Source organism: Sinocyclocheilus grahami, unplaced genomic scaffold (assembly GCF_001515645.1).
Source record: "Sinocyclocheilus grahami isolate Dianchi unplaced genomic scaffold, SAMN03320097.WGS_v1.1 scaffold1061.1, whole genome shotgun sequence".
Lineage (NCBI taxonomy): Eukaryota > Metazoa > Chordata > Actinopteri > Cypriniformes > Cyprinidae > Sinocyclocheilus > Sinocyclocheilus grahami.
In genome coordinates, this window is record NW_015506240.1 from 260,397 (window position 1) to 275,047 (window position 14,651).

Sequence of the window (14,651 nt, forward strand, 5' to 3'; positions counted from 1 at the left end):
AATGCGCTGCACACATCTGAATATTTGGGTTGAAGTGTTCTGGAACAGTGTTGTAAATACAACTTAACCACTGATGTCTAGTCGCGTCCTCTTTTGGAAGGCCAAACAAAGTATTTTCGCTTTCACAACGAAACACACAGCGTCTTCACAACATGGCAGTGGCAGCAACAATAAAGTTACGCCTTCTTTCCTTGCGTGAACACTTGGGCGGTGTTATGCAAATCTTCCCACATAGTGATGTAGACATGTGGGGGCGTGTCTAAACGAGGCGTTTTAGGAGGGCGTGGACGAGTCTTAACTTTTATAAAGAATATCTCTTTGGGTTTGAGACTTTAGTCTTTGCAACTTTAGGGATCTTATCTATTCACGAACAGCTCGTAACACTCCAAAGAGAAAGAAAAACTTGAAATCGCATCATATGACCCTTTTAAGGAGTGATGTAGAAAGAGCGCAGATATTATATTTTATATCTATTTGATGAAGGAACCAAGGTCTCTGCAGGACTGTCAGACTAGTGTTGTTATCATTAACAAAAAAATATCTAAGAGCATTATTATTATTTGAAGTAAAATAAAATATAAATAGTAGATAATCAAAGTGCTAAAACTATTACTAACGGAAATAAAAGTGGAAAACAAATTTAAAAAAAAATTGTTTTTGTAAAACAAATACAAATCACATAAAATGATCAAAAATTAAGCTAAAAAAATAATGAAAAATATACATACAGAAGTAGATAAATAATACTAAAACAACACAGAATTGCTGTACTGCTCATATTACAGTATTTCAATACACAATAAACAAACATGCTTCACATCTTTTGGTGGTGTGGTGTAGGGGTTAAATCTCAGATCACATAATAAAGATTCAAGCTCTGTAATGAGAAAGCCATAATCTATCATTATTTTACTCTTGAGCTAATCTGTCCAGTTGAATAGCACCTAAAGTAAGTGTACTACAAGTGGCTCTTGGTTAAATTTGTCTGCTGAATGACCACTTAATTACTAAGAGTGGAAAAATAAATTAGATTGCACAATGGCGCCGACGCTGATGGCTGCCTCCGTGGCGTGCTCTGCAGTTGTTTTTATGTTTTTGTTAGTTTGTCCTGTCTTTAGATATCCCTGCAATCAGTTTCACCAGAGACGAATTGCTGGACATTCGGAAGTACACCCCACCCGATATTTCACCGGTTTTCGACTATTCGGATGTTTTGCTGGACATTGTTGTCGGGGGAGCTGTGGCGCTGATCAAACGCTTCAGGACGCGCAGACGGGGGAAGCGAGCCGGCGCGCTCGTGAAGCTCAGACAGCGCGGATTCAGAACGTCGTTGCCTAGCATCCATCTGGCGAACCTCCGCTCTTTACCCAACAAAACAGACAAACTCATTCTGCTCTCCCGGACAAATAAGGATTTTTCTAACTCTGCTGCTCTGTGTTTCACAGAAACCTGGCTGAAAGACGCCATTCCGGACAGCGCGTTGAGTCTCCCGGGCTTTCAGCTGTTCAGAGCAGATCGCGACGCAGAATCAACAGGGAAATCACGCAGTGGCGGGACATGCTTTTACATCAATGAGAGGTGGTGTACAGATGTAACTGTGTTAAAGAAGATGTGCTGTTCAGATCTAGAAGTGCTCTTCATTAATTGCAAGCCGTTCTATTCACCGCGGGAGTTTTGCTCGTTCATTCTCGTCAGTGTCTACATTCCTCCGCAAGCGCACGTGAGCTCACGTTTCTTTACAGAAACTCGCTGATCTGATCACAGACACAGAACAACAACAACACCCGGACTCTGTTTTAATCATTCTCGGGGACTTTAATAAAGCCAATCTCTCCCGTGAACTGCCAAAATACAGACAGCACATCACATGTCCCACCAGAGACAGTAATATATTGGATCACTGTTACACCACAATAAAGAATGCATATCACTCTGTCCCACGAGCAGCTTTGGGGCTCTCTGATCACTGCTTGGTTCATCTTGTCACAGAAGCACTCGCATGTCCTGAAGAATAATTAGAAACGGGCATCAGCATATGGTGTACATATGCCTTCAAGACAAATATGTTTTCCATAAATTGGACGCCTATGTTTCTATATTGGATCCGTTTGTAACATATGTACATTCAATTTTTTTTCTTACGAAACTATGTTTTTCCACCTTGTCGTGACTGTCCCGTCTCTCTGTTTGTCGAAATCTGCGTGCAATAGTCACGATCTCTCCTCTCGTCATGAAGTTTGTCCTGATTTACAAAACCTCAGTATCCTTGAGATGTCTTTGTGATTATGGCACACAGTCTTAAAGGTACAAATTAAATGACCTGTCCTGTTTGTCAAGGAAAAGACATTGAAACCCACTTTAGTTTTCTGTGTTTCAGAGAATCATGTTCATCGGTTATTTAACATGCTTGTTTTCCATTCAAATGTGCATCTGCCTTTATTCATCTGTGTAAAAACTGGTGGAAATTAAGTTTACACTTATATATGTCTTCATGAGACACTGACAAAGACAGGAAATGTCATTCATTGTGGTCTGTGTCCATGCAACTTTAATTTTTAATTTTCAAACACTAATTTTTGGTTCGAATAACCAAATTTTGGTTCAGTGAAATTTGTGTGTGTAGGGCTTTGCACTATTCATAATATTTCCAAAGCAGCTTTATAAAGAATAGCACTTCACAAACTTCACAGAGAACACACGATGGGAGGGAAAAACTCCTTAAAATGATTAAGAAATAACCTTTGTTTTTGTGTGTGTAAGTGTGTTTGTGTAAATATATGCAGGTGTAGTGCATTTAAGCAGTGACTTAGAAATAGTATAAATATTTTTAAATGATTTTTTAAAATAAATGCATTTAATATTTGAAACAATAGTTATGAAAAAATATATTTTGGTCACTACTATAGATATGCAATTTATCTTCATTTAAAACATTTTTTTGTCAACGTGTCGATTTTTTTTCTCTCTCAGGTAACTCACCCCATCTCCCTCTTTAATGAAGTCTTTTCTGCAGATATGGGCCATGATTCCTGTGGCCAGAGCATCTCCCATCACATTGACCATGGTGCGGAATCTGTCTCTGAAGAGGTGAGGACAGACATGATGAACAGAATTAACTTAATGCATTTTAAAAACACTGGTGGATAAAACATAGACAGGATAAATACAGGTGATGGGAAATGTACAACCAAGTCCAAGAGTGACTGATTATTTGTCTGTGTCAAACTCTGATTTTTTTTTTAAAACTCTGATTTGTGTGACACCAGTAAACTCATTTTTATGATAATAGTGACCATTAAAGAGTGAATGCATTTTTGTGAGTTAATTCCCTGTCTAAGAGGCCATTCACACAGAGCATGTTTTTGCATTTACAGTAAAAAATTGCAAGGTCTTGAGAAAAGTTGAACTTCTTATAACTCAACACAGCATTTTAAATATGAAGCATTCTTGCAGCTAAAGAGTGTAATGCTCAAATACATTCACCTAGTGCATATTTAAATAGAGAGAAAAAAACAATGGAAAAGCAGCACAGTAGAATGCAAAAACACATTGTGTGTGAACAGCCTCCAACGGTGCACTGACAAAAAGTGGTTTCTACCTAAATGTCCAAAAATATTTTGATACTTACAGGGCCCAATCAACAGCGATAATGAGAGTGATGTCATCAGTGGGCAGTCCGACGGATGTTAATACTATTACCATGGTGACCAGGCCAGCCTGTGGGATCCCAGCTGCACCGATGCTCGCTGCTGTCGCTGTAATACTGGAAAACATGGTAAACGAATCATTACACAGCAAGCAAAACTTTATGAAGGACAAGTGAATTCTGTAACCTGCTAATATAAGCACTGCAATAAATGCATCCTGCTGTTGCACTGCACAGGTGTGCAGAGTCAGTTCTGTAACCTGTTAACATAAGTGTCGCAATAAATGCATGCAGCAAATGCACTGCTTACATGTGATGAGTCAATTCTGTAACCTGTTAATATAAGTGTCGCAATAAATGCATGCTGTTATTGCACAGCATAAACGTGCAGTAAATTCTTTATCCTGTCAATAGTTGTTGTTAGAAATGCATGCTGCTATTGCAATGCTTACGTATGCTGAGTAAATTCTGTGAACTGTTAAAAGAAGCACTGCAATAAATGCATGCTGCTATTACACTGCATAAGTGTGCAAAGTCAATTCTGTAACCTGATAATATAGGTGTCACAATAAATGCATGCTGCTATTGCACTGTGTAAATGTACAGTAAATTCTATATCCTGTTAATATAATTACTGCAATAAATGCTTGCTGCTACTGCCCTGCTTATGTGTGCTGAGTGAATTTTGTAACCTGTTAATTTAAGCTTCGCTATAGATGCATGCTGCTATTGGACTGTTTACATGCTGAGTGAATTCTGTAGCCTGTTAATAAAGGCGCTGCAATAAATGCATGCTGCCATTGCACTGCTTATGTGTGCTGAGTGAATTCTGTAACTGGTAAATATAGGTGTTGGAATAAATGCATGCTGCTATTGCCCTGATTACACATGTGGTTTGAAACACACTTGTACAACCCCAACACAGGCAACAGAGCATATGAAAGCTAGAGATGAGAGAGAGAGATGGCTGATAGATTTTGGGAAGACTTGGGGGGAGAGGCACAATTGAAACTTGCTCTCCGTCCCTCTCTATATCTCTACACCCTCCATTGATGTAGTGCACATAGTGAACACTGAAGTATGCACGTCTACTTATGTGCTTGATGTTGCTTTTAGTCCAGACGGGCTGACAGGAATATTTATGACTCTGTGGCATTCCAGACCTGAGGACATGAAAGCTCTGAGATAACGCTGCATGCCATATAATCTCATGAATGATGATCTGTACAGTGACGATGTCTTGTGCATGCATAAATACACCCCACATGAGCATGTGCACACGCTCACATGGATGGAGGAAATGTAAAGTAAATGATTTGAAAAAAAATTTGTATAGCAAAAAAAAAAATAGCAAAGTAAACATTTCGGTTCAGTTGTTTGGGCTGCATCATGGCTGATATTAAATCAATTATCTGATTACTATGCTGGACAGGCGTGCCATCGCTTTTCTTAAAGCCTCTTTGCTTCCAAACTGCTCCAAAAAGATGGCAAACACCATGTGCATATGCAGAATCTGTGTAGATGTTTACTTTCAAGTCTTTGGCCAGCCTACAGGCTTCAGTTAGACCTTTCAATTCCGCCAGTTGTGCTGAGCATGGTTGTTCACAATGCTGCACCACCACTGGGATAAAATCATCATCAACTCGTTTTACAACTGCAAATCCAGCATGATTTCCTAAATGGTCCTTAAAACATGAACCATCCACAAAATAGTCAACTTGTGCTTCTGGAATTGGTGTTGACTCTAGATCTGGTCTCAATCTAGTAAAGGCTAGAGAGTCAGCTACACACTCATGTGGTGTGCCTTCATCATGTAATGGTATGAAACTCGCTGGATTTACTGTTGTGCATCTCTTAATTGTAATGTCTGGGAAGGTCAGCAATGTTGAATAAGCTATACATCTAGAAGGAGTCAAGACAAACTTCCCTTGTTCTATCAGTTCTACTACTTTATGGTGAGTGTAGAGTACAACTGGGTACCCCATAGTTATTGTGGAGGCCTTTTCATATGCAAAATATACTGCTGCTAACCCTTGTTGGTAACATGGTGGGTAACCTTCAGCTACATTGTCTAATTTTGTGCTATAATAAGCAGTTGGTTGTTTTTTCCTTCCCCTGCAAGTTTCCTGCATCAAAACTGCAGATGCATAACCATCTTTTCTGTTTGCAATGTACAAATGAAATGGTCTGTCATATGTGGACATGGTCAAGGCAGGAGCGGTTAGCATGTTTTATATTATATTATATTATATTATATTTACACTTTTTACATTTCTTAAGCAGGTCTACTTCCCTTTCAGTCGGTCACTCTCGACGTCACGTCGGATGACCGACGAAATTGGGATCTCGCTTAGAGGGACCAATCTACTTCGAGTGTAAACTAAACGAGCCAATGCACATTGGCATGCGATTATTGCATCCAGCTGCTGCTGATCACAGCGTGTGTATAAGTAGGCAGCAGATGCAGCGCATATTCAGCTTTTCGCTGCGGAGCCGAGCAAACACATCGTTCTGCTCCTGACTACTTTACTGAGAGAAGAAGACTGAACGAGTTCAGCGCACTCTTAGAGAGCTCTTCGTGTTGGCGGATGGCACTTCAGCAGTGGTGGTTTCCCGTGTCAAGTGGGTTGCACACATCAGGCTGCACTACCCCCTGTTTGTGTTGCAGATGATCATCTCCCCTGTGAGCCTTTTTCCCCTAAAAGAGCAATTTTGGGTGCGTCTTTTTAAAGACGACATTGCGTGGCAAACTTGACGTTACGTCTTTGTAAAGACGATGTGGGTTTTGCTATAGACAACGTATCAGCCGGGCGTTTTTGGATGCGGTCGTTACCTGCCGCTGGGTGATGGTCACGATCACTGCCTCTCGTGCCTGGGCATGAAGCACGCTGAGGTGGCTTTCGTGGATGACTCATGCTCCCATTGCGGGGGTATGACCATCTCGGAGCTGCGGACCGGACTCCGTTACCTGCAAAGGGGCGGAGTGCCCGTGCCACTGCCTAGATCTGGGGTTCCCTCTGGTGGCAGCCGGGGGCATCCTTTTTCTGGCGCTGGGCGGACTGGTCTTACGGTCACGGTGAGGAATTCCCCTCCAGGGATGCCCAAGCCCACTGGCACTTTGAAACCAGCGGAGTTCTCAAAGAGAGCAGGCTGGACCCTCCCGGGGGGTACCACCTGTTTCTTCGAGGCTCCCCCCGACCGACCGGATGTCGGTTGCAGCATCGGAGGGTGAGCCAGAGCTTTCTGGAGAGGAAGATTCGGCTGCGCTGCTCTCCTTCGGGACCGTAGCAATGCCTGAATCGAATCCAGAAATAATGGCTATGTTTTCCCGGGCCGCCGTAGGGGTAGGGCTCGAGTGAAGACTTTCACCGTGTCCCGAGCCCTCAAGGTTGCAAGATTGGTTCCCGGGGTGGTCCGCGCTGGTTCTCAGCGCCCCGCCTCGGTGCCTTTCTTCCCGGAGGTGCATGAGGAGCTCAACAGGTCGTGGACGGCACCTTTTTACTGCCGGAAACTGATTTGCTGGATCCTCCTCCCTCACCACCCTCGATGGTGGGGCAGCTAGGGGGTTACAAGGGTCCCCCCGGTGGAGCGGTCGGTTGCGATGCAATTGTGCCCTAATACCGCCTCCAACCGGCAGGGAGAACCGTGCCTCCCCTCCCGGGTCTGTAGGTACTCGACTGGCCAGCGATGCCTATATGACATGTGGAGAAGCTGCCTCCACCTTACACGCCACAGCGTGATTGCAAGTGCACCAGGCCAAGGCACTGAGGGACTTGCACTAGGGTGGTCATGACCCGGAAGTTTGCAGAGAACTCCGCATCGCGGCGGACCTCGCGCCACGAGCGACGAAGGTAACGGCGCGGTCTCTGGGTCATGCGATGTCCACTATGGTGGTCCTGGAGCGCCATTTCTGGCTGGCTGACATGCGCGAGACGGACAAGACAAGATTCTTGAACGCCCCCGTGTCCCAGGCCGGCCTGTCGGCGACACGAAGTAGATTGGTCCCTCTAAGCGAGATCCCAATTTCATCGGTCATCTGTTGTGACGTCTCCGTTCCCTCCTTCAGGGAACGAGGGTTACCATACATAACCGAGACGTTAATGCATACTGCGAGTTTGTCACAGTCAGCACTTTTGCAGGGAACTTGCATCAAGCTTGACAAATGTCTTCAATCAATGGGTGAGTAGTTCAACAGTATATATTGCTTCATGAAGTGTTTCTGATTTGCATTACACTTTCAACATGTTTTCTGCTGATTTCAGCAAAAATAGTTACCGACACTCTGCTATGTGGTAGCATTCTGCTTAAACAAGTAGTGTGAACTTTTTAACCTGTTAATAAAGGCGACAAAATAAGTACACCCTGCATGCAAGTGCGAAAAAAGGAATGCAATTACCATATGCTAATCTGCAGATGCATAGAGTAATTACTTGTATTATGTGTTATTTGTTTCACTGATTTGATTAATGTTAATATGTGTCTGATTTACACAAGATGCAATGGAAAAAGTAACACAGGGCTTCTAACACCCACAAAGAGCATTAGATTATAGAATGCATTGCAGAAACACTTTCCTTTTGTTTTCAATGAAAATGTTTCCATTAAGGTCGTGAGATGTTTCTGTAGTGCATCCATTCAGATCCATCAATGCAAAGATGGATCTTAAGAGGTCTTAAGTTCTTTTCATGTGAATATCAACAGCTTCTCTTTGTAGCTCAGAATGAGCACAACATGAAACTCTGGTATGTTGAATATTTATATATGATAGGTTAAATATTTTTGTTAAATCATAACGATTTTATATTTACAAATATAATACAGTGCTGTATCCTTCATACAGTAATGCATCTTGAAATTGCATATAAATTAAACTGATAATATATATACCAGTGCATCTCAAAAAATTTGAATATCGTGAAAAAGTTATATATATTTTTAAACATTTCAAAAAGTGAAACTTTCATATATTCTAGATTTATTACATGTAAAGAAAACCATTTCAAAAGTTTTTTTGTTTTAATTTGGATGGTTAGAGCTTACAGCTCATGAAAGTCAAAAAATCCAGTATCTCAAAATATTAGAATATTTCCTAAGATCAACCAAAAAAATACTTGGTCGGGGCTCCTTTAGCACAAACTCCAGCATCAGTAAGGTGTGGCATGAAGCGATCAGCCTGTGGCACTGCTGAGGCACTATTGAGCCTTCAGCTCGGATCCACTGTTTTTCATTTTTCTTTTGAAAATATCCCATAGATTCCATATGGGCTTCAGGTCAGGCGTGTTGGCTGGCCAATCAAGCACAGTAATATTATGGTCAGCAAAGCACTTGGAAGTGGTTTTGGCACTGTGGGCAGGTGCTAAAGTTCTGCTGGAAAAGGAAATCAGCATCTCCATAAAGCTTGTTAGCAGATGCAAGCATAAAGTGCTCCAAAATCTCCTGGTAGACACAGCTGCATTGACTCTGGCTTGATAAAACACAATGGACCAACACCAGCAGATGTCGCGGCACCCCAAATCATCTCTGACTTCAGAAACTTCACACTGGTCTTCAAGCAGCTTGGATTTTGTGCCTCTCCACTCTTCCTCCAGACTCCCGACCTTGGTTTCCAAATGAAATGCAAAATGTACTTTTATCTGAAAAGAGGACTTTGTACCACTGAGCAACAGTCCAGTTCTTTTTCTCCACAGCCCAGGTAAGATGCTTCTGACGATGTTTCTGTTTAAGAAGTGGCTTGGTAGCACTTTTCCTGAAGATGTCTGAGTGTGGTGACTCTTGATGCACTGACTCCAGCTTCAGTCCACTCCTTGTGAAGCTCTCCCAAGTGTATGCATCGGCTTTGCTTGACAGTCTTCTCAAGCTTGCGTTCATCCCTGTTGCTTGTGCACCTTTTCCTACCCAATTTCTTCCTTTCAGTCAACTTTGCATTTAATATACTTTGATACAGCACTCTGTGAACAGCCAGCCCTTTCAGTAATGAGCTTCTGTGTCTTACCCTCTTTGTGGAGGGTGTCAGTGATTGTCTTCTGGACCATTGCCAAGTCAGCAGTCTTGCCCATTATTGTGGTTTAAAAGAACAAGTGATACCCAGAATTTATACTGTAGGGATGGTCATTTAATGACAGTCAAATGTAAATATTCTAATATTTTGAGATACTGGATTTTTGACTTTCATGAGCTGTAAGCTCTAATCATCAAAAAAAAAACAAAAAAAAAACTTTTTAAATGTTTTACTTTACATTTAGTGAATCTAGAATATATGAAAGTTTCACTTTTTGAAATAAGCAAAAAAATGAACTTTTTCATGATATTCTATTTTTAAATGTATAACATACAAATATCAATTAAATTAATATAAATTAAATCAAAGCAATTTAACTTGTTTCCTTCTTTAACAAGGTCACTTCAACGTGGAAAAAGCTTTGAATTGGTAAAAACTTTTCATTGTTGTTCTTTTAAGATATGTGTTACTTTCTCTTACATTTTATAATTGCAAAAATGATGGACTGCTATTACATAATGCTCTTTTGTGTATCATGCAGCTGGATTAAAGCATCTTTCAGGCCTTGTTCAGTCTCTGGATCATGAAGATCTGCATATGCAAAATACTGTAAATCCAGAGCTTGCTATTTAGCTGGAACTGATCAATGGATGGTTCAAACAGAGTTAAATTTCTCATACCAGTGTTATTTTATTTAATAATAAAAAACTAAAAATGCAATAGAGGTGCTGTTATACGTTTTTATTAAATAATATAATAAATTAAACGTTTATACATTTTATATATAATATTATTTTAGTATATTATTTATGAATCTTTATTTTATTTTTATTTATTTAGTTTGTTTTAATTTTAATTTTATAATGTGTTTAGTTTTTTTAATCTTATTTTTTACATTTTAATTTGAGATATTTTATTACAATGAAATCTAAATGAAAATGAGAAAAAGTTGCCTTGGAAGCTAGCTGTAATAAACTGAAACATTTCATACAATTTTATAAATATATTTTGTTTTGTGTGTTGTTACTGTTTTTTATTTAAAAATATTTCTATAAAAATATTTTCAGTAATGAAAATTTTAATCAAACGTACGTTAACATGCCTATTTAAACTGGTCTCATACGGTCAATATATGAGCATTTCATTATGTTTGCACTTAATAAAAAAACAAAGAGATCAAATGTTTTACAAACTTACATACATTTTCAAACTTAATCATTAAGACTTAATCATTGTTTTGTACCTGATAGTGATGATTTGGCCGAAGTCAAGCTCGTAGTTGTTGACCTGGGCGATAAAAATGGCTGCCACAGCCTCATACAGCGCAGTGCCGTCCATGTTGATAGTGGCTCCCACGGGCAGCACGAAGCGAATGATCCGCCGATCTATGTGATTGTTCTCCAGCAGGCACTTGAAGGTGATAGGCAGAGTGGCAGAACTGCAAATGAAAAAAAGATCTCTTGTTACAACTCCCAACAATGTCTCAGTTTTACCCAAATATCAAAGGCTACAAGCAAAAAGTCTTAATATAAACTCAAACATTTCTCATCATATCCAAACACTTCCAGATTTCATCTACCACTTGCATGTTTGTTTGTTCAATATGTGACCCTGGAGCACAAAGCCAGTCTTAAGTCGCTGGGGTATATTTCTAGCAATAGCCAAAAATACATTGTATAGGTCAAAATTATTGATTTTTCTTTTATATCAAAAATCATTAGGATATTAAGTAAAGATCATGTTCCATGAAGACATTTTGTCAATTTCCTACCGTAAATATATTAAAACTTCATTTTTGATTAGTAATATGCATTGCTAAGAACTTCATTTGGACAACTTTAAAGGCGATTTTCTCAATATTTCGATTTTTTTGCACCCTCAGATTTCAGATTTTCAAATAGTTGTATCTCTGCCAAATATTGTCCTATCATAAAACCATACATCAATGGAAAGCTTATTTATTCAGCTTTCAGATGATGTATAAATCTCAATTTCGAAAAATCGACCCTTATTGTGTTGTGCTGTAGCTGTAATATTCAAGAAGAAAAAAATCCACCATTATGCTTTGTGTGTGTGTGTGTGTGTGTGTAACTTCTAAAATTTTGATTTCAATTAAACCAGGAAATAAAACAAAACACCAGAAAATCCATCAAATTTGTTACCACCAAAAATGATGTCACTTCTTGGAGGATGATGTCATAGAGGAACTAACAGGATGGATATGAAATTGTAATATGTTTCAGCTGGTGTATGCGTGTGTTGTACCTGGAGGACGTGGCCAGGGAGATGAGCAGGGCCTGCAGGATCCCTCGGATGTAGACGATGGGGCTCTTCTTGGTGATGAAGAAGTACATGCTGGGCAGGATGAAGAGGCCGTGCAGAATGAGGCCCATCACCACAGTGATGGCGTAAAAGCCCAGCTTCTTCCCCATCGCAGACGGGTCGCTCATCTCCAGGATCTTACCGGCCACCAGAAACACGATGCCAAACGGGAAGTACCTGCACAGTGAACTAGCTGTAAGTATATTCACAAAATGTCCTCTCGTTCTTTATTACTTAACCCTTAAAGAGTACTGGATCATTATTGATGCAAATTTCTGCTGCCTAAATGATCAACGTGATCAAACCGTTGCTGAAAAACCTGTTGCACACAATCTGCTACATGCCTTCTGTCTTCTGATTGATAGTTTATGCGTTTTTTTTTAGCAAGCAAAAGGCCTTTTAGTATAATTCTACAAACGTCTACCTTCAGCTTATGCTTCACGTGTCTTTTTTGCCGTAAGATCTTTACTGATTTTTATAAAGCAAATGTAAGAGTAACTTTTATATTGTTAGTAATATTTCAAGTCAAACACTTGCTGAAGCAACTTAGGTTTACTTGATTATCCAGACATCATATTTTAGAAAAATCAGTGAATATCAAATATGATAATCATCATTGTATTGCATTGTATTATACGCTTAGATCATAAAGCTAAGCATCTGAATATAATATTACTTAGACATATTATTGGCAGATGTAGAGTGATGACGGGTATTTACAGTATATAATTTTATGTAAATATCTGCTATAATGTTATAAAGATCTCGCTGATTTACAATACACGCTATCAGAATTTCATCTTACTTTTTGGCCGTATAAATATTAGCATCTGCTCCAAGTTGCATATTTTTGCTCAGTTTTGACCTCTGAATAAATGCTTTTTTTATCTGAATTTGAGCTCCATATTCTCAATGTATCATACTATGTGAGTTGTAAAAGTCTGAAGTATTTTTAAAATATATTTTTTAAATGTTTTGTTTGGTTAAATATAAAAAATACAAAAAAATTAAATTACATTTATTAAATTTTTCAAGCTTTAGATTGTTAAGTAGATAATGTTTTATCATTCTTTTTTTTTTTAAATGAGCTAAATTGATCAATTATTTATTTTTATTATACAATTTAAATGAATTGTTTTTACAATAAAATAAATCATTTAAAATATTGTCTTACCAGATGACAATAGCGACGATTTTCAGCACTGCTTCATTGAGACTTTGGCAGAAGTTCACCAGAGCACTGCCGTTAGGACCCATCCTGCCCAACATTATGCCTGTGCAAAATTAAGCAGTGATATGCAAATATGAGATATGATATGAAAACATTTTCACATTTATCATCCAATTCATCTGTTGTCTCTGTGCCAGCGTTCTCACCCATGGTGGCAGAGAAAATGACGATCCCCAGGACGTTCATGCCCTCGCTGGTGCCAGGAAGCGTCCGCATTACCACGTCAGGAGGTGGTGTCAGATCCAGCTGGAAGTTCTGGATGTCCGTCCCGTTATCGTCCTGAATCCCGTAGATGAGAGTGCGCCGAGTGGTAGTTTCTGTCAGACTGGTGGCCACTGTCGTCATGGGAGTCTTCATTATGGGCACACTGTTGGTACGATACTACAGAGAAGAAACACAAAATGAATCTTGAATGAATGAAAATTTGCTGAAAATGTACTTACTCTCAGGCCATCCAAGATGTAGATGAGTTTGTTTCTTCATCAGGTTTGGAGAAATGTAGCATTCCATCACTTGCTCATCAAGGGATCCTCTGCAGTGAATGGGTGCCGTCAGAACGAGAGTCCAAACAGCTGATAAAAACATCACAATAATCCAGAAGTAATCCACACCGCTCCAGTCCAGCAACTAATGTCTTGTGAAGTGAAAATCTATGTGTTTGTAAGAAACAAATCTTTCATTAAGACACATTCCTTTCATTAACTTTAAATGTTGCTTCCGGCTAAAATACGAGTCCTCTGTCCATAATATTGCTTTCTGCAGTGAAAAAGTCATCTTGTCTGAATTGGGAGAGAAATCTGCACAGAACAAGCATCGTTTACAAGCTAAAACAGTTTTAAACAAATATGTGGGTGGATTTTGATGTGAAAGGACAACAGAGGATGGACTTTCCCACTGGAGGAAGCATTATTATGGATTATGGACTCTTATGGATTTTAGTCAGAAGCAACGGTTTGAATTTGAAAAAAGAAAAAAAAAATCTTGATGGATTTGTTTCTTACAAACATGCAGCTTTTCTCTTTACAAGCCATTAAATGATGGACTGGAGTGATGTGTGGATTACTTGTGGATTATTGTGATGTTTTTATCAGCTGTTTGGACTCTCGTTCTGACGGCACCCATTCACTGCAGAGCATCCATTGGTGAGCAAGTGATGCAATGCTACATTTCTCCAAATCTGGTGAAGAAACAAAACTAATTTGCATAATTCACACAATCTGTGGATTCTTACCTGTTGAAATGTGGCTTGAACGAGGTTGGCTGGAAACATGTTTCTGTTTGGAGACATAAAATACATCTCAGTTATACACGTGCATAGAGTAGCATTGAACTGCACTGAATACTTTCAATAGGACTTTCCTTGAAAAAATATTGTACAAAACATATAGTAGCCTACATACAACTGTCCTTGCCAGTTCCTTGGTGTGTGTAAATATATATATATATATATATAT

General features: G+C 39.4%; 1 protein-coding gene across 1 annotated transcript in view; it reads right to left on the bottom strand.

Annotated features, from left to right (window-relative positions):
* Positions 1 to 14,651, bottom strand: part of LOC107566235 (excitatory amino acid transporter 5-like) — a 64,520-nt gene that overhangs the window by 4,161 nt on the left and 45,708 nt on the right. The window contains exons 4-10 of the mRNA XM_016251623.1: positions 14,429 to 14,471; positions 13,344 to 13,578; positions 13,141 to 13,240; positions 11,910 to 12,143; positions 10,888 to 11,082; positions 3,629 to 3,763; positions 2,980 to 3,079 (exon numbers count right to left, since the gene is read on the bottom strand). Of these exons, the coding sequence (XP_016107109.1) occupies positions 2,980 to 3,079; positions 3,629 to 3,763; positions 10,888 to 11,082; positions 11,910 to 12,143; positions 13,141 to 13,240; positions 13,344 to 13,578; positions 14,429 to 14,471 (1,042 nt within the window). The remainder of the gene's footprint in view (positions 1 to 2,979; positions 3,080 to 3,628; positions 3,764 to 10,887; positions 11,083 to 11,909; positions 12,144 to 13,140; positions 13,241 to 13,343; positions 13,579 to 14,428; positions 14,472 to 14,651) is intronic.